We start from the raw sequence: 20,208 nt of genomic DNA on the forward strand, positions 1-20,208 counted from the left end.
GCTCTTCTCCATACTATTCCTTCCCTCTATCACAGAATTGATCATCCAATCAAATTCGTCTTTTTCTCTTTAGTATTAAAAATTCAGTATGTTCAAAAATGTCACTAAGCTTTCATTATAAATCCAATAGGTTTTCTCATGTTCTAGTTTTCCTCTTCTAAAATGATTCTTCTATGGCTTGTCTTTCTTCTTTAACACATAAATGATTTGCAATAACTGAGCAAGACAATTCAAGATTAGTTAAATCTTATCTCTACATTCTATTATACTTCCTAGATACTGATTTAGGTGCTTCTTTAATATGAAGCAACTAAGAGATCTTATAATCAAGTAAACAATGTATATTTATACTTACCAGAACCAGGAATAATTTGAGTTGGCATTAAATGTTTGTGATCATGAGGCTGTCCCTTCACACACTTCATCCAAGCATATAGTTCTTTATCTATAAGATAACAAACCTTGTTTTCTATCACTCATGGCTTTACAGTGATAAAACTGATGGCTAATTTCTGTTTGTTGTTTAGCTATTTTCTGTGCCAAACAGCATTTGTGCCTGATCCTAGAATATTACATTGACACAAGTTTTGAAGCTACCACTAATTTATTTTCCTTTTGTGCTTCAAAGACATGTGGAGGAATTGCCAAGAGACATGTGGAAAAGCTAAAAAATAAATAAATAAAAGCTATTGTTGCCTTCAAACAAGGCTCCATATCTGGAGATGTAAACATATTAAGGTTTAGTGTGAAACATACTATTCACAAGAAAACCAGTACTATGACTTCAGGAAAACTTTACAGATTTAATGGCATAGACAACTACTTCAATGTACCTAATAAGGGCTTCAAAATATAATTACAAAGCTTAATAAACTCAGCATGGGAAAATCCAGAACTGATGTTTCATAAAAACTCCAGATTAAATAAAATTCTAATTCAGCCTAAAACTAGTTATGTTACAGTTCTGACTTTCCAAAGCCAACATGGGTTACGTATTTTAGATACTTATGTTGACTACCACTATAAAAAGGTATGCACTAAACCTGTGTGTTTATAAATATTTAACAGTGAAGTAAGAAGATACACAGTGATGGGCACTGTGGTGCAGCAGGTTATGCTGCCGCTTGGGACTCTCCCTGCATCCCACATCAGAGTGCAGGTTTCAATCAGTCTTGGTCACTCTGCTTCCAATCCAGCTCTCGGCTAAAAAATGCCTGGGAAGCAGAAGGTGACAGCTCAAGGACTTAAGTTCCTGCCACTCAGGATGGAGTTCTTGGCTCCTGGATTCAGCCTGGCCTAACCCTGGTTATTATGGGCATTTAGGGGGTGAACCAGCAGATGGGGGATACCTCTTTCTCTGTCTTCCCTCTACATCACTCTGCCTTTCAAATAAATAAAAAATAAATAAATCTTGAAAAAAAAAAACCCACAAAATAAAAGTTTAGGCAAGGTAGAATTTGAAAGAATGATATGGTCATTAACTGAATATAATTTTAAAACTAATAGCATTGGGCACAGTGTTGTGGTTTGGTGAGTAAAGCCACCGCCTGCATCGCTAGCATCCAATATGGATGCCGGTTTGTGTCCTGGCTGCTCCACTTCCAATCCAACTCCCTAACAACAACCTAGGAAAAGCAATGGAGGATGGCCCAGGTGCTTGGGCCCTCACTAACTATGTGGGAGACCTGGAAGAAGCTCCTCCCTCCTGGCTTCGGTCAGGCCCAGCCCCAGCCATTGTGATCATCTGAAGAGTGAACCAGTGGATTCAAGATCTCGCTCTCTTTGTCTCTCCCTCTCCTTCTGTTACTCTTTCACATGAACAACTAAATCTTAAAAAATTAATAGCATGATGAAAGTCAATAGGAACACAACTTTCAGCTACCACATCTTATTAAAAAAAAAAAAAAGATTCATAGTGGCTTATGCCTATATGCATGCAGTACAGCAAAATAAATTAAAACTAACTTTAAATCTGGCAAAGGAAAATAAAAGTAATATGAAACCATGAAAAAGGAATATAAAATACATGTCATGAAATGTTATGGGGCCAGCACTGGGGTGTAGCAGGTAAAGTCACCACCTGCAGTGCTGGCATCCCATATGGGTGCCGGTTCAAGTCCTGGCTGCTCCATTTCTGATCCAGCTCTTCGGTATGGCCTGGGAAAGCAGTGGAAGATGGTCCAAGGGCCTGCAGCCATCTGGGGAGTGAATCGGTGGATGGAATACCTCTCTCTCTCTTCCTGCCTCTACCTCTCTGTAACTGTGCCTTTCAAATAAATAAATAAATCTTTTAAAAGAAAAGAATGTCATAAGAATACAGCTAATTCTAATACTGAAAATGCCAAAATATATTTTTATGGCTTTAAAGACATTTAATTTCCTAAAGTGCATTTGTTATTACTGTTTCACATTTTATTAGTATTTATTTATTACATGCATAGAAACCAAGTAGGCATGCTTCCAGATTTACTTAGATCTCTTTGTTAAGCACAGAGTGTATAAAGGAAAGAGTCAGAGAGGGTGAGACTATAGTAATCCTCTCAGTGGAAAAGATACTGGTGACTAAATCATGGTTCTTCTACCAGGGATGGGGATTATCTGTCCTGCTAGCTATGTAAGGTCCATGACATTTTTTGGTCTAGCCCTGCCAAGGCAACCACAGGTAGGACTCAAAATTCAATAAATGTATAGCAGGTTAATTTTTTTTTTTTATTTTTTTTTTTTTTTATTTTTTTGACAGGCAGAGTGGACAGTGAGAGAGAGAGACAGAGAGAAAGGTCTTCCTTTGCCGTTGGTTCACCCTCCAATGGCCGCCGCGGCCGGCGCGCTGCGGCCGGCGCACCGCGCTGATCCGATGGCAGGAGCCAGGAGCCAGGTGCTTTTCCTGGTCTCCCATGGGGTGCAGGGCCCAAGCACCTGGGCCATCCTCCACTGCACTCCCTGGCCACAGCAGAGGGCTGGCCTGGAAGAGGGGCAACCGGGACAGAATCCGGCGCCCCGACCGGGACTAGAACCCGGTGTGCCGGCGCCGCTAGGCGGAGGATTAGCCTAGTGAGCCGCGGCGCCGGCCTAGCAGGTTAATTTTTAAGTTGATAATTTTATATGGACCATGAATGATGTTATAAACTTTCAAATGGTGGTCGGCACCGCGGCTCAACAGGCTAATCCTCCACCTAGCGGCACCGGCACACCGGGTTCTAGTCCCGGTCAGGGCGCCAGATTCTGTCCCGGTTGCCCCTCTTCCAGGCCAGCTCTCTGCTATGGCCTGGGAGTGCAGTGGAGGATGGCCCAAGTGCTTGGGCCCTGCACCCCATGGGAGACCAGGATAAGTTCCTGGCTCCTGCCTTCGGATCGGCACGGTGCACCGGCTGCAGCGCGCCGGCCCGCAGCGGCCATTGGAAGGTGAACCAACAGCAAAGGAAGACCTTTCTCTCTGTCTCTCTCTCTCACTGTCCACTCTGCCTGTTAAACAAAACAAAACAAAACAAAACAAAACAAAACAAAACAAAACAAAACTTTCAAATGGCCCTCATCAGAAAAGACTCCCCATCCTGAACCTAATAGACTATTCTGAAAAAGAGCTCACTGTAATGAAAATGACATTTTCTCTTTTGAAACATTAAATAGTTATTAAGTATTCACTATGCTTTTTAAAGTTTTATTTATTTATTTGAGAGGTGGAGAGAGGGAGAAAACAAACAAACAAACAAAGAGTTGGAAAGCACAAACTCCAATCTACCAATTAATTCCTGCAGCACCAGGATGAAGCAAGGTACTAGGAAATCAATCTGGGTTGTTGGTAGGAACCCAACCACCTGAACTATCACCACTACCTTTCATAGTCTGCACTGGCAGGAAGCTGGAGTCAAGAGCCTGAGGTGCAGCTGGGTACTGAACTCAGGCACTCTGAAGTGGGATACATGCACCTTAACTGCTAGGCCAAATACATGCTCCCAGTATTTACTTCTAATACCAGCACAATTCACATCCTCTTATTTCATCAGAACTTTACCACCAACAAATAACTTGGTATCAGTATTAGACAGCAATTTCCCAAAACTGCCTTGAATAAACTTCTAATGAAATGCTTCTGATGCATTTAGTTACTTCCTTTATAAACTGAATTCTCTCTAACTGCAAATAAAAAAAAAGTTTCTGTATAATTTTCTTTCCCTAACTATTAGAAACAACAGCTCCAAAGGCTGTTTTAAAATATAAATATTTCATCCTCATTCTCTAAGAGCTGAGAGATGAATGATGATAATGGCAGAATATTCTTGATGGTTTTTATTTCAACATTACGGACCACTGTCTAGAAAAAAAAAATCAGTTTATTCTAGATTAAGTATTCAAATGTGACTTAACTGTATGATTTTAATTAACAGGTTGCATAAAGATTTCAGGCTCCTACATAATGGAATCTGAAAAATCTGCATTTAGACTACATTGGAAGAGGCATTTTGTGAAAATGCTACTTGGGATGTCCATGTCCTATATCAACAGAGCCTGGGTTCGAGCTCTGGTTCTGCTCCCAATTCCAGTTTCCTACTAATGCACACCCTGAAAGGCACCAGATGATAGCTGAGGTGCTTGGGTCTTTGTCACCTGCACGGGACATCTGGACTGGGTTCCTTGCTCTCTGCTTCAGTCTGACTCAGCTCCACCTGTTGTGGGCATTTGGGGAGTGAGCCAGAGTAGGGGAAGTCTTTGTCGTTTTGTCTTTCAAATAAATAAATGAGTAAAAATTTAAGTTCGGACTACACTCAGAACCTATCTGCCTAAATGGGAGGATATATACAATCATAAGATTAAAAGATACAGATGCAGTTCAGTCTCAGAAAATCTAGCCACTAAATAAACTGTGATTATTCTTCCTCTTAAAGACAAATTTCAGGGAAGGACATCTGGTGAAATGGGTAAGCCGTGGCTTGGGACACCTGCACGGCATAAGAGTTGCCCAGTTTGAGACCCAGCTCCTCTGCTTCCAATTTAGCTTCCTGCTATCTGCATCCTGAGACAGCAGATAATGGCTCAATTATTTGAGTACCTGCCACCTATGTGGGAGAACTGGAATGAGTTGTAGGCTCCTTGGTCTATCCCTGACTGTTGTATGTGGGGAGCCAACCAGTGAATGAAAAATCTGTTTCTATGCCTTTCAAATAAAATTAAAAAAAAATCATAAAATTTCCTGAGTGTAATATATTCACAAATAAAGAAGATAGAGGGGCTAGCATTGAGACACAGTAGGCTAAGCTGCCACATGCAATGCCAGCACCCCAGAGCACAGGGTTTGAGTTCTAGCTGCTCTTCTTCCAATTCAGCTCCCTGCTAGTATGCCTGGGAAACATAGTGGAAGATGGCCCAAGTACTTGGGCCTCTGTCACCCATGTGGGAGACCCAGAGGGAGCTTTGCCCAGGTCCAGTCCCAGCTACTACAGCCATTAGGGAAGTGAAACAGCAGATCCAAGATCTCTCACCCTGTTTGTCTCTTTCTAACTCTTTCAAATGAATACATAAATATTAAGAAAAAAACTCCACCAAATCCAGATAAATGATCCTAAAGAAACAATATAGAAAACTTCAACTTATATTGTTATAAACAAACCTCTAGAGCTCTTCCTCTCCTTTGCCTTGTAACAATCTAAGCAGACCACAAATCCGCATTTTTGGCAGACCCAGTGAATGTTAAACAATGTTGCTTCACATGCATCACACATCTCCCGGACTCCTCTCACTGCTCTTTTCCAGGCAATTTTGGCTGAAATACAAAGAAAGCAAAAAGTGGTAAGGGAAACATACTTTCATGCAATTAAAATAAAAAAGTAAAGGCAAACCAAGAACTTCTAAGGTTATATTAACTAAAGACCAATAGCAGATACCATGTAATTAATAATTGTCTTCATAAGACTCAGAGATAAGTGTTCCTAAGAGAAAAACTAAAATGGCTTACATCTACAGCAGGATTTCTCAAGTTTGCTACTTTCAAGATTTTGGGCTGAAAAGTACTTTTGCAGGGGGTTTTCCTTGTGCATTGTAGTATGTTTAATATCTATGGCCTCTACCCACAATATACTAGCAGTATACTACTATGAAAAATATCTACAGTAATTGCCAAATGTCCCAAGATTAAAAATCACTGATTTTTAGGGAAGAGACGGAAAAGATAATATTTAGAGCATCTGCTATGTTAGGTAGTGTTAACTACTTTACATAAAGCAGATAAAATTAACTACTTTCTAAACAAATCTATGAGGTTGTTATCTTTTCCATTTCACAGACCTAATATTCAGAGAGGTTATTTATCACAGTTCTTACAGTTAAAATAAGGAGTAAAGTTGAGATTCAAATATAAGTACAAAGACTGGATTATGTCCTTTCACGGTTAATGATAAGATTTCACAATGTTGCACCCAAAAATAATCTCATTACACTGGTTGATTTCATAATGGCAAATGGTACTATGATTTTATAAATGGGCAAGCCATTAAATTCAACTTCAACAGAAGAAATATTTGTAAACTTAAGCACAAACAGGTGCTTTTGTGCACAAAAAGGTATCATTATCAAAATTAAAAATCACCAAGACTATGAAAGATTAGTGATTTCTTCCAGCGATTAAATATACTTTGAAGAAAAATTCTTAAAATGAAATTGCATGTTTTATTTCCTTACCATCCTTTTTCACCCAAGACAAAGCTGTTTTTTCAGATGTTACTAATTGACAGAACTTATCACCTATTATATCCAAGATATATTTAGAGGTTTCTATGTCTACTTCATCATCTTCATAATTTTCATGTGTCCATAAACTCATAGCTTCATCATCATATTGGTCAGGAGAAGAGAAACCATCTATTCTAACCACTCCATTTTTACTAAATGACAATCTGAAACATTAAAACACAAAAGCATTAGATATAAGTGATTAAAATATCAATTATCAGGAAAGCATAAATCCATTTTTAAAGTTGTGCATTTATAATTTGTTTAAATGATTTTATAATTTAAAAATAGGAAAACAGGGTGGTCTCCATTACACTTAATCATTTTAAATAAGTCTCATAGATACTACATAAACAGAAGCAGCACTGATTTTGTGTTATTTCAAGAAGATGTTCCCCTTCACTTAACTACTCAGTTTCAAGTCAATGAAAACAATGTCCATGTATCTGACAGGAAAATAGTAAAACTATTAAACTATAAAATAGTAAAAACCAGTGTAACCCAGAGAAGCAATGTTTTTATTTTTTATATAACCTAAATCACGAATTTACATTGGGAGGATAAAAATAAGACCAGATACAGTTTCATTAATTAAAATGACACTTCATTAAAGTGATACAGAAAAACAAGGATGAAACTCTTAGTAGTTTATAGTGAATCCAATTAACGTGCTTACTCTTAGCTTCTGATTTCAAATAATTTATCTCAGAGAAGTTTGGGATAAATGGAAGACAAAACTGCCATTCTTTACTAGCTGATAGTTACTCCTCAATGATCTCAGATTTACTCTCAAATGAGATGTTTGAAATTCACTATAAATAATTATGTACTTTTCTCAATAACAAGATTTCTTTTACCACATATCTTTATTGTATCCCTTTTATTTTTGAACTGTATTTTCCTTTTGTTTAGAACCTTTCATCATTTTTCAGCTTTGTTATTATCTTTACCTGAACTTTTCTTTCCTTCAAACTTTTTCTATATTTCCCCATCCCTTCAAACTTATTTTGCCTTTTGATTCCTTATTTCTTTTGCACTTCAAAGTGAAGAAATAAGAGACTTGGTATGTTTTACCAACACTTATTTTTTTGGTCTCTATGAGCCACCAGCACAGTATATTTACCAAAGTGTCTCTTAATTTATTTGAAAGATGAAATTAAGAAAATTATAGCTAACAGAGTATTTAATATGCATAGTACCATTATAAGGACTTTGCATACTACTTTATTTTCTTTAGGTATCTTTTTTTCTTTTTTAAAGATTTTATTTATTTATTTGAGAGGCGGAGTTACAGAGAGAGAGGCAGAAACACAAGGAAAAGTCTTCCATTTGCTGGTTCACTCCCCAAATGTCTGCAACAGCTGCAGCTGGGCTGATCCAAAGCCAGCAGCTTCCTCTGGGTTTCCTAAGTGGGTGTAGGGGCCCAAGTATTTGGGCCATCTTTCACTGCTTTCCTAGGCCATAAGCAGATAGCTGGATCAGGAGAGGAGCAGCCAGGACATGAACCCAAATGGGATGCTGGTGCCCAAAGCAAAGGCCAAGCCTTCTATGCCACAGCGCTGGTCCCATTCCTTTAGGTATCTTTATCACTCAGTTTGCAGATGATACAGGCTCAGTTGTAGTTCTATCACAGTTAAAGGCAAACTGGAATGAAGGGACAGAGATGGGTTTTAAAAGCAGAAGTGACTGGTTCCAGAATATGAGGCATAAATTAGGCTCTATTAACTGATTAATTTTATTTGAAAGGCGGGGAGGAGAGAGGGGAGAGGAAGACAGAGACTCCCCAAATGGCTGCAACAGCTAGAGCTGGGCCAGGTAGAAGCCAGGAACTCCATTTGGGTCACTCATGTAAGTGGTAGGAACTCAGCATCCCAGGCATGACGAGGGAACTAGATAGTAAGTGGAGAGGCCAGGACCTGAATGGTACTTCATAAGGTAAGTGGGTACCCCAAGCAACAGCTTAAACTATGTTTGCCATGCCATGAGCCCCTCAACTATTCTTTAGTTAAACTCTAGTTGAGTTTATAAAGTATTAAATGTATATGTAAAAATAGTATGTAGGTTAATAACTGTAAGTGGCGTTTATATTTTAACTATAAAACCTGTGAAAATGACACATGGTACTAAAAAATCCTCTTTGTCATTTCATAACTCAAAGTTTTATAGGTACAAATGTTTAATGTATGTTTACCCAAGTACAGGTATTCCAATGTAACATAATAACTGAAGTTTAACTGCCTAGATTGTTTACCTAGATTTATAAATTACTTGTGATTACTTAAAGTACATATGTAAATAATACATTATTTCAAAGTAAACAAATATTTTAAAAACCCTTAAGTCAAAAACTACTAGAGCTGGCATTGTGGTACAGGAGGTTAAGCCACTGGCTATGATGCCAGCATCTTACTGAGTGCCATTTCAAGTCCCAGCTACTTCACTTCATATCCAGCTCCCTGCTAACATACCTGGGAAAACAGTGGAAGATGGCCCAAGTACTTGGGCCCCTGTCACCCTTTTGGGAGACTCCAGACTCCATTTTGACCTAGCTCAGCTCTGGCCACTGAAGCCATTTGGGGAGTGAACCAGAAGACTGAAGATCTCTCTCTTTCTCTAACTCTGCCTTTCAAATACATTTTTTTTTAAAATACTGTTTTCCAATATTTTTGAGAAAAAAAGGTTAACATTTTCTCAGTAAGGAAGAAAAAGTTAAAAGAGGATGTCTTATAGAATATAATGTAGGTGTGTATTTAGTTTAATATCATTGTTAAAACAGCATAAAAATGTTTAATATTCTTTCATAATATAAAAACTCAAAAGACACATTTCTAAATATAAGGGACTCGGAATAGTATAATTTCTAAAAATAAATATATTTTCCCAATTTCACATTTTCACTTACCGTCTAAAGTAATAAAATCTACAAAATACTGGTGAGTGAGCTGCTTCTTCTCCTTTTTTACTACGTATAAGTCTACATTCTCGGCACTTTTGTAAATTAGGCCCTATCTCACAACAGGAGTCATCCTGTAAAAAGGATTCTCCAGTTTGCTTCAACTTCTTGACTTTTCGCCAGTCTTTTAAAACCGAACGAGGGATGCCAGCTGTAAAATGAGTAGCAAAGTATTAGAAAGATTATGTTTTAGAGAAAGATACACTCCTTGGGATGAAAATTCAGGTCAATTATACAAGTGTCATTAATATGGTAAGATTGAAGGAAAAAAAGCAAAAGCAGAGTTTACGCTTATTAACAAAGTTCACAGCACCATTTCTGTTTACTGACGAAGTATCTCTACTAGCCAAATGAACCAGACACTTGTCAGTGTACTAGAAATGTAGAAGAGTAAATTTTCCAACTGACTAAACTCTTAACATTAAATATAATATATATTATTAAATATAATATATATAAGCATGAGAATTATTGATACTGATGTAAATTTGTAAGTAAAAATACAGTCCATCCGTAAACTTGTTTTCTCCTTATTATAATGCTCCCACATTTGATACCAACATATTGATAAACAGTATTATACTAAAGGACCGACATTTCAAAGTAAACCTTAATAATGTGATACAAAGCAGGCACCAATAACTTTTGTAAATAAAAGGGCATTAAAAAAAGTTCAAGGAAAGAAACTAATAGTAACTCATTTGTTATCAAAGTGTAAAGAAAAAAACTCAAATGCACTACAATCTAGTATTTGCTGGAAAATAAATATTTATTTATTTACCACACTATACAACATTGCTCCATCACATTTATTAGCCTGACCTTAACCAAGTATAGGAACATTGGCTCAAGTCATCTAAAGAGCAGGAGGGATCTCTAGATCAAGAGGAACTTTAAAAAAATCATATATAAACTTTATTTACATTTGTTAAAGATCAAGCTACGCTGGGACTAACAAATGTTTTCTGACTCTAAAGTGGACTTTTTCTGCCCATATTAATCTATCTATCTATACATAAGATTTTATTATTTTTGTCATGCTGAAAGAATGATCAGTATCTCCTAACTTTATGTGTTTTCTAATCATACCCATTCTGTGAATCACACGTAGAACTATTATAAAACTTCTTGCAGAATCTTGTAAGCAGAATTCTTGTTCAGAGTTCTGTTACTTATGTATTGGTAATGTAATCAGTAAAATTACAGAAAGATCACCTATCTTAGCATAGGAAGTAGTGAGTTTAAACCACAAGGTGGTCCGGTCCATTTAAAACTGGGTCCGGGGCCGGCGCTGTGGCTCAGTAGGTTAATCCCCAGCCTGCGGCACCGGCATCCCATTTGGGCACCTGTTTGAGTCCCGGCTGCTTCTCTTCCAATCCTGCTCTCTGCTATGGCCTGGGAAAGCAGTAGAAGATGGCCCAAGTGCTTGGGCCCCTGCACCCATGTGGGAGACCCAGAAGAAGCTCCTGGCTCCTGGTGCTGGATCAGTGCAGCTCCAGCCATTGCGGCCATCTGGGGAGTGAACCAGTGGATAGAAGACCTCTCTCTCTGTCTCTATCTCTCTCTGTAACTCTGTCTTTCAAATAAACAAAATATATCTTTAAAAAAAATAAAAATAAAAAAATACTGGGTCCAATCACTAAGCATTTCTAAGATTGCTTCCTGTTTTTTTTTTTGTTGTTGTTTTTGTTTTTTTTTTTTACAGTTACATGTTTCTCTTTCATCTCATAACTTATGGCAAGGAGCTATGGCTTACTTCACTAGAGAAACACATATGCATGTACACATACACCTCACTTATGGCACAAAAATGTTTCTAGCAGGCTTGAGTAAAAAGCTTGTTATTTTCCACTGTATATAAGATAGATTTTTCCTAGGAACTACATAAAGTACTCAGAGCTTTTAGAAGTCAGAATGAACAATGGAAGTCTTACACCGCTAAAAGATTTCTATTTGGCAAACTTTCTTCTAATCATTTACTTTTTATTACACTATGATAAACTAAACACAAACCACTTATATTTTGAATAGAAAATAACTCAATGTACTTTTAATTCAAGATAATGGAACAGTTTCAGAGCATGGTTCACCATATGTTATGAACAATTTAAACAGTATTATAGTAAAGAACCAGACATTTCAAAGTAAACCTTAATTATGTGACACAAAATAGGCACCTAGAGCTTATTCATATAAAAACAAAAATTGAATGAATTACAAATGCATTTATATAGAGTTTTTGATAAATCAATAGATATTTTTGCTTCCTTTATATAAACTTTTCAACCTTAGTAGCAAATCCACAAATAGCTGCTCCTGCAACAGTAAACTGGAGAGAAAAGAATTAAGAAACAAAAACATGCCTCCTTTAAACTCTGTGCCATCTCCTTAAAAACATTTTTTAGATAAACAAAAATTAATTCTGATTATAATTTTATATATCATAGGGCTTGCTGATATATTTAAATTTGTTGAGTTATTTTAGGACATAAAATAAAATTATATAAAAATTAGTCACAGAAAAAGCAGCTAACTTTTTATTAGAAACAAAAAACAGCAGATATGAAGATATTCCAAAAGAGTAGATAAAATCTATTAAAACTGGCTTTAGAATACACAAAGAAACGTGTGTGTGTGTGTGTGTGTGTGTGTGTGTGAAGTACATTATTACTCATGTATAGCACTGTATAGAATCATTCATATCCACCAAGTACAGGCCTAACTCCCTCTTTTTGAATGAGAATCATGACAATTTCACTAAACATTTGAAGGAAAAAGGACATTCCTGACCCATGAAATAAATTATTCACGAAGACCTGGAAGCTTCTTGACTTATGAAAACTAACAAGTAACTTTTCTTGACAGCTCAGAACAAAGGAAGTTAACTCTGCTTACAATTAATAGATAGCATTTAATAGTCAGCTAATATTTCTTTGGACTTGGTCAACAAGTGGGACTTAAAATAGCCTTTCTTAAGTTAAATGTTATTTACCAAGCAAGGGGAAAGTTGACTAAGCATGACAATCTATAAGGAAAAAAGGCACTAATTCCAGCCTTTGTCTTAATAACTCTTACTTGGGACATACATTCAGTTTCAAGGTAAAAAGAGAATGTGTACAATTAGGAGTTAATTTTATCAATGAATTTTGCTTTACAAAAGTTTTCCAGGTATTAAAAGCTAGAAGGTTCCTATCTTACTTTTCTTAAAGTTATACCTGAGTATTTGAATACCCAACACCAAAAGAAATGTTATGTGAGTTAGGAGACAAACAATTTTTAACCACACTAAGCCTATTATAAATTCATTGGGGAAGTAAGAGAACCTAACAGAGAGAAAGCAACAATGTATATATAAAGCAATATTCAAATAAAAGGCAAGTACTGTTCGAGGTCAAACTCCCTGTCTTCTGACTATACTTGCATTTCAGTTTGTCAGTCTCTCTGTCTCTAGTTGAACTTGTCCTTCGTTCTTTCACTTTCTGACTGTACTTTTCTATGATTCCATCCTCCTGTTTTTCTCTCCTTCAATTTGCCTCTGGTTTCCACACAGGCACATGGGAAAACCTCATTCAGGGAAAAGGCACAAATAAAGAGACTTCAAGCATTCAAGTGCTTGTAAAGTACTTCTTGGGTGTCCACATTGTCACAGATATTTCACATATTGTATGTGGATGAGTACATGGATATTATTATTAAGAGCTTTCTGCATTGTGCAACATACCTAAAAAGAAATAAGCAAACTGAGAAAAACTACTTCTAAAGTAAAAATATATAAATACTTCATAGTTAATATTACTGGTTAAGTATCACTTATTTGTCCAGATGCAGCAATAAAGGAAATATAAATTTAATTTTTTTAAGTTTTGAAGTTTTTAATTCATTATGGACATTTTAACAAATTCTATCTTCTAGGACACGGAATTGAACATAAAAACTCCACTCCCTTTAACTTCTACCCATTGTTAAGGATTGACTGAGTAGCATTATTAAATGGTTGGTAATTACAATAGGCTTACAATTCTGTCATCTAAGAGTTGAGATACAGACCATATACATACTACCCTGAAGTCATTTTTTAGAAATGTGCCTTAAATAAGATGCTGAAAGTAAGATTTCTTTTCCAACTGAATCTCATTATAGAAAAGTAACCATCTTACGGCCTGGTGTTATAGCATAGCAAATTAAGCCTGTGACAGTGGCATCCCAAATGGGTGCTAGGTTCGAGACCCAGTTGCCCTACTTCTGATCCACTGCTCTGCTAATGTGCTTGGGAAAGCAGCAGAAGATGGCCCAAGTGCTTGGGCCCCTGTACCCACTTGCAAGACTCAGAAGCAGCTCTGGGCTCCTGGCTTCGGTCTGGTATATATTTGGGGAGTGAACCAGCTAATGGAAGGGCTCTGCCTCTTCCTCTCTATCTGTAACTTTGCCTTTCAAATAAAAATAAATCCTAAAAAAAAAAATTAACTATCTTAGCAAATATTAGGAATCTACCTGTGATTGTCTTAACTGCATTTTCACAATTCTTAGAAATGGCCAAAATTATGAGTAACTCCTAAATTACTCACTGGGCTACACACATTACCTATAATGAGTGCTAAGTAAATAGAGATTTATTTCTACAAGTCTCTTAAATGGAGGGTAAACCTTCTCTCATTTCCTCCTATAGGGTACTTACTAAATATACAAAGGCGGTCAATTAATATATACCTAAGGCATTCAAATAAAGACAAAAGATACCTTTAAGTTCATTAATCTTTAGAGACCCGTATCATTCATGCTAGTAAATTCAGCCCATTTTACCTGAAATAAAACTAATTCACTGGCTGGTGCCGTGGTTCACTTGGCTAATCCTCCACCTGTAGCACCAGTGCCCCGGGTTCTAGTCCCAGCTGGGGCTCCGGATTCTGTCCCGGTTGCTCCTCTTCCAGTCCAGCTCTCTGCTGTGGCCCGGGAGGGCAGTGGAGGATGGCCCAAGTGCTTGGGCCCTGTACCCGCATGGGAGACCAGGAGGAAGCACCTGACTCCCTGGCTTCGGATTGGCGCAGTGTGCTGGCATGGCAGCCATTTGGGGGGTGAACCAACGGAAAAAAGACCTTTCTCTCTGTCTCTTTCTCACTAACTCTGCCTGTCAAAAAAAAAAAAAAAAAATCACTTACCACTATTATTGTTGCTCTGTAACTTCAATTTACTTTTTTCTTTGGCACTCCTGCTGAGAACTCCATTGGGTTTCAAATCTTCCTCTATTTCACCCTTTCTCTTCTGTAAATCATTTTGCTTCTTTTTGTAAGTTGGCTTAGGTTGCCTTTTAGTCCTTTGCTCTGACTTGCTTTCACTTTCATCTGAGTCTCCACTCTCGGAGCCAGATTCATAAGTTCTTTTGGCTTTTCTCCTATTAACTTTATCATCTTTCACGTACTTATCAACTATGATTTTACTATCTATGCTATTTTGTATATCATTAGATGTAGAGGCTATTAAGTTGACAGAACATGGCTTAATAATTTCTGATACAGAATTCCCTGAACTTTCCATTTTATTCGTATTTTTATCTTCTTCTGAATGTCTTGTGAGCCAGGCCTTTTTCAGTTTAGTATGGTAGTTTGGCTGACTTGTCTGGGATGCTTGCCCATTTCCTGCGGAGTTTGCTTTGTTAATTGTATTACAGATTACAGTGCTATCCAAGGAAAGAGAGACTGAAGATGTCTGATTTTTCACAGCATTAGGTTCAGTCTCATTGACATTACTACTTTTAGATTGAGCTGCAGCCAGTGCTGCCTTGTGCTTTTTTAAATGGATAAAATCAGTTGTGCCTGAGAACCCAGAGCTGGACTGAACAGCACTTCCTGTCTTACTACTGGCTAGCGTAACAGGAGCTGTAGTGCTGACCTTGCATTCTTCTGTCTGAGCCACTGACTGACTAACACTTTTAGAAGAGGTACATTCTAAGGCTGTAGGGACCAAAGTGGTATTTGATAAAGAGTAAATGACTTCTGAACCAGCCCAGCTGGAAACACCGGTGGTAGTGGCTGCAGACGTGAACATATCCGTTTTGGTGTTACACAATGTATTTACAGCAGACATAACTGAACTGGTCATGCTGCTCTGGGAGACAGCCTGAAAGTTTTTTTCAGATTTTATTTGAGCATTGTCTGAATTCACATTTGGCAGAATGATTCTTCCAGTCTGTCCAGCTTCTGCTGGTTTGAGGCAATCTGTTTTATTTGCCCCGGTCGAAGATCTTTCACTAACTCGATCTTTGGAAGCAAACTGTGTTGCTGGCACGGTATCAATCTTTGTACTAGAAGGTGGACGCACAATGACAGATGCCATAGCAGCATGTGACTTTCCGCTTTTTTCCACATGCCATTCGGCTTTCTCTTTGTTTAGGTTATTAGATCTCCACATTTCTGTCAAACTCTGGTCAGAAGAATTCTTAAAACTGGCCTGAGAGTCTTTTGGCTCAGGAATTAGGGTTGGAGGTTTTTGTGATTCTTGAACTTTCCCACCAGCATTTACTGGCATTACTGGAGTTAAAGTTGGAGGGGAAAGGCTACTATAACTGGTTTCTTTTCTTTCCAAACTGTGATGGATTGGTGGGTGAAATACTGGTGCTCTATGTAAAGCAGGCATACTACGGAGTGTGTTTGTAGATGAAACTGTCAAATGGGTAGGACTCCTGCAATCATTTCTGAAGGTTGTTATTGAGTGAGATGCAACTTGATGGGGAAGATGTTCAGGCATCTTAGCTACTATATTTTCATTTTCTGGTTGGTGTTTAATCAAAGGTGGAGGCTTTGAAAGAGATGACATAAATGAAGTCAGAGTTTGAGGACTAGCTGCTACTGCATGGGTATGACTCTGTTTTTCAGCATAAATATTGGAAATCTCTTTGGATGGGTATGATCTTGGTGGTTCATTAACCACACTATTGGACAACGTAGTGAAATAATTACTTTGGGGCAAACTCTGAGGCACTGAGTGCTTCATTTTATAAAGATCTGATACTGAGCGTTCCATATCTTTATCTTGTTTGATGACATGGCTTTTAGGACTGGAAGATGACGATGCTATTCTGCAATAATTATCTCTGTCACCCTCAAGCCCCTTGATTTTAGTTGTAAAGGGAGCAACATCAATACTTTCTTGAAGAATTCGACGGTGTTCCTCCTTGTATTTGTTTAATCTCTCTCCAGTCTCCTGGGGTGGCCTCTGTAATTGATTTAATACTGGATCCATAAAATGCCTATGCAAATGACAATCTTTTCCAGTCTGTGACCTATTTAGATCCAGGTCATTTTTTGCTGAAGTGGATGCAACAGACCGTAATGGTTCCATAAAAGCTTTTCTCTCCAGTTCTCTGTAAAGAAAACACACAAAGATTTCTGAAATCCCTTTTTCTTATAAAATACAAAGATACTTTCTGTGTAGCATCATTCTATTATGAAAGTAAAACACATTTTTGCAAGTACATTATTAATGAAACAGAAGAGTTATGTACATTTATTATTATCAAATTAGATGATATATCAATATAGAAAGACAGTAGGTTTTTAAATCCTATTCTTTTTTCTTTTTTTTATTTAAAAGAGAGAAAAAGAGAAAAAGGGAGGAGGAGGTGAATGTACAGCTGTTGGTTTATTCTACAAAAGCTTGGGCTGGGCCAGGCTAAACCCAGGAGCCAGAAGTCATCCAACATCTGCTGCCTTCTAGGGTACACATTAGCAAAAAAGTTGGTCTGGAAGCGGGGGAGGAGCTGGGTTTCAGGCATGCTGATAAGGGATGTAGACATTCCAAGAAGCAGCTTAACCTGCTGTACAATGTCAGTCCCCAAGACTTAGTTTAAATACATTATAGATAGCTGTTAAAAAAGTCAATTATTTTAAGCACTGATAAACTTACTCTTTATGATGATCTACTAAAGTTTTTGTCAATGGTGGACTGGAATGTGCTGTAATTTTAAGAGGCCGATGAGGCTCTGCGCTGGAAGGTCTCACAGGAATGTGACTAAGTAATCCAATACCATCTGCTGAGGTCACAGGGGTGGGCTGATGTAACCAAGGACTGGGAGAATTCTTTAAAAAAAAAATCACTATATTTAGAAAAATATTAAAGGTTTCAGAAATATATCTCAAGAAATACTCAATATATCATCAACATATTTATATGGGATTTTCCAATTTTATATAGAAAATTCATCAGCACTAAAATAGTTATTTCCAGAAATTAATTATTTTACTAAAATCAGATCTTAAAATATGTTTAACTTAATGATCTACACAGAACCTAATATGATTTCTAATGATTCTAAAAGAATGCATGTTGCTAACAGCAAAGACACAATGTTATTCCTAAAAAATGTTTCACCAAAAATAAAAATTATAATCATGTTCACTCGCCATTTTTTGTCATCAATCAAAAATAATTAACTTTTTCAATGTAATGCAATTTACTTAAAAATTTTCAAAGCCCAAATATATTCCATTTCAGTACAAGTTATGATTGTTGTATCACTAAACCTGGACATATGGAGGTCTAACAAGTTACTTTTTAATATCAATATAATGCCTTCCTCATAATTGAATATGTAGTGACAGTGACCTGCATGTTAAGAAATATAACTATTGGCCAGTGCCGCAGCTCAATAGGCTAATCCTCCGCCTGCGGCGCCGGCACACCAGGTTCTAGTCCCGGTTGCTCCTCTTCCTGTCCAGCTCTCTGCTGTGGCCCAGGAGTGCAGTGGAGGATGGCCCAAGTCCTCAAGCCCTGCACCCCCATGGGAGACCAGGAGAAGCACCTAGCTCCTGGCTTCGGGTCAGCGTGGTGCGCCAACCGCAACGGCCATTGTGGGGTGAACAAACGGAAAAAGGAAGAGCTTTCTGTCTCTCTCTCTCTCTGTCCACTCTGCCTATCCAAAAATAAAATATTAATAATATATATATAAATAAATATTTAATTACAATCTGAAGAACAGTTTCTGTATAACTGACATTTTCCCAGAATACATTTTCTGAATTTATCAGCAGGAAGGTGGTTAAATACCACGGTAATATACATTCCTTTGATTTTAACAAAAAGGGAAAATTTTTAAATATCCAACTGATAATGCAAAGGCAACTGAATATCATGCCAAAGACACACTGCTGTAAAATCACTTAAATTAAAAAGATACACTATAGCCATAAACCTTGCATAAGGAGAAAAATACAATGATATTTCAGAAAGCTTGTGGAGAAATGGAATTATAAGACAATAGGTTTATTTTGGTATAAAAACCTGAAATCCATGCATAATATTTTTATATGTATTTCCCACAAACTTTTAAAAGACCCATTGTAGGCATGGATTTCACATTTTTTGAACAAAATAAATCTTTTAATTCCATTTTTCACAAACTTTTTGAGGCACAGTTTAAGACTCATACAAAGACTCATGACTACACTGTCATTACTGTACGCAAAATAAAATGGCTTCTCTGATAAACTTTTGGTATGATCAGCACCACTTTTGCTTCTATGAATGGCACTGTAAGCAGTATTATCCCTGAAGTAACTGAGGAAGTCACTGATATTGTCATTTCAGCTGCCATCCCAAGACATTCACTTTGGATCTAGTCCACCTTCAGAAAGCTACCCAAAAACGCTAAGAATCTGTTAAAAAAAAACACCCACACTTATTGATTATTCATAATAGACAAGAAGTGAAAGCAACCAAAGTTTTCATTAACAAATAGAAAAAGAAAGAAAATGTGGGGTACACACCACACACACACAATGAGATACTATGCAGCTTTAAACAAAAAAAGCCCTGTCACATGCAACATAAATGAGCGTCAAAGACACTATGCTAAGTGAAAATTAGTAACAGAAGGACAAATGTTTGATTGCATTCATATGAAGTTTCTAACATTGTCAAAAATCACAGTAATAGAAGTAAAAAGGTGATTGTCAAGGGTAGAGGAAGGGAAAATTAAAACGTTTAATGTGAAGGCACAGTTTCAATTCTATTAGGTAAGAAAGTTCTAGAGATCTGCTGCACAACAACGTGGACACAGTTAACACTATTGAATTATACATGTATTAATGGTTAAGGTGGAAAATTTAATGTTTTTTTTTTTAAACCACAGAGATTTTGGGGGATGCATAAAGAACATTCTGGGCTCTCAGAGTTTAACATCTATTCCTGTATTTTTTATAATGGGATTACTGATGAAACATTTCATAAAAACAAATTTGCTAAAGAAATCACATGGCCTAGGAACAAATATAAGTCCTATACTACCACCTTCAGTAATACTGTGTCAGAGAATTTCAGCTCCAACTTTCTCAAATATTGGGACTCTCCAACCTTTAGGAAACAGAGACTTAAAGATTCATATCTTGTAATGTACCTTTAATTCAAGGTATTAAGGTGAAGAATATAAAAATTTTAGGAAGAATTTGATAGTACATATCAAAATTTACATAAATTTTAGTCCAGAAATATTACTTCTAGGAATTTCTCTGAGCAAAATATTTATGATTAGATACCATAAT

At 37.0% G+C, this 20,208-nt stretch overlaps 1 protein-coding gene and 1 long non-coding RNA gene across 23 annotated transcripts in view; one reads left to right on the top strand and one right to left on the bottom strand.

Annotated features, from left to right (window-relative positions):
* Positions 1 to 20,208, bottom strand: part of JMJD1C (jumonji domain containing 1C) — a 323,880-nt gene that overhangs the window by 24,070 nt on the left and 279,602 nt on the right. For all 22 annotated transcript variants that reach the window (XM_051823261.2, XM_051823260.2, XM_070057718.1 and 19 more), the window contains 6 exons: positions 17,576 to 17,748; positions 14,833 to 17,033; positions 9,626 to 9,827; positions 6,673 to 6,887; positions 5,606 to 5,758; positions 356 to 445 (listed from right to left, as the gene is read on the bottom strand). In XM_051823261.2, the coding sequence (XP_051679221.1) occupies positions 356 to 445; positions 5,606 to 5,758; positions 6,673 to 6,887; positions 9,626 to 9,827; positions 14,833 to 17,033; positions 17,576 to 17,748 (3,034 nt within the window). The remainder of the gene's footprint in view (positions 1 to 355; positions 446 to 5,605; positions 5,759 to 6,672; positions 6,888 to 9,625; positions 9,828 to 14,832; positions 17,034 to 17,575; positions 17,749 to 20,208) is intronic.
* On the top strand, positions 444 to 15,229 carry LOC138845370 (uncharacterized). Its single transcript, XR_011382417.1, has 2 exons — positions 444 to 2,694; positions 3,077 to 15,229. It is a non-coding gene; the product is annotated as an uncharacterized lncRNA (long non-coding RNA).

This window comes from Oryctolagus cuniculus, chromosome 15, assembly GCF_964237555.1.
Source record: "Oryctolagus cuniculus chromosome 15, mOryCun1.1, whole genome shotgun sequence".
NCBI lineage: Eukaryota > Metazoa > Chordata > Mammalia > Lagomorpha > Leporidae > Oryctolagus > Oryctolagus cuniculus.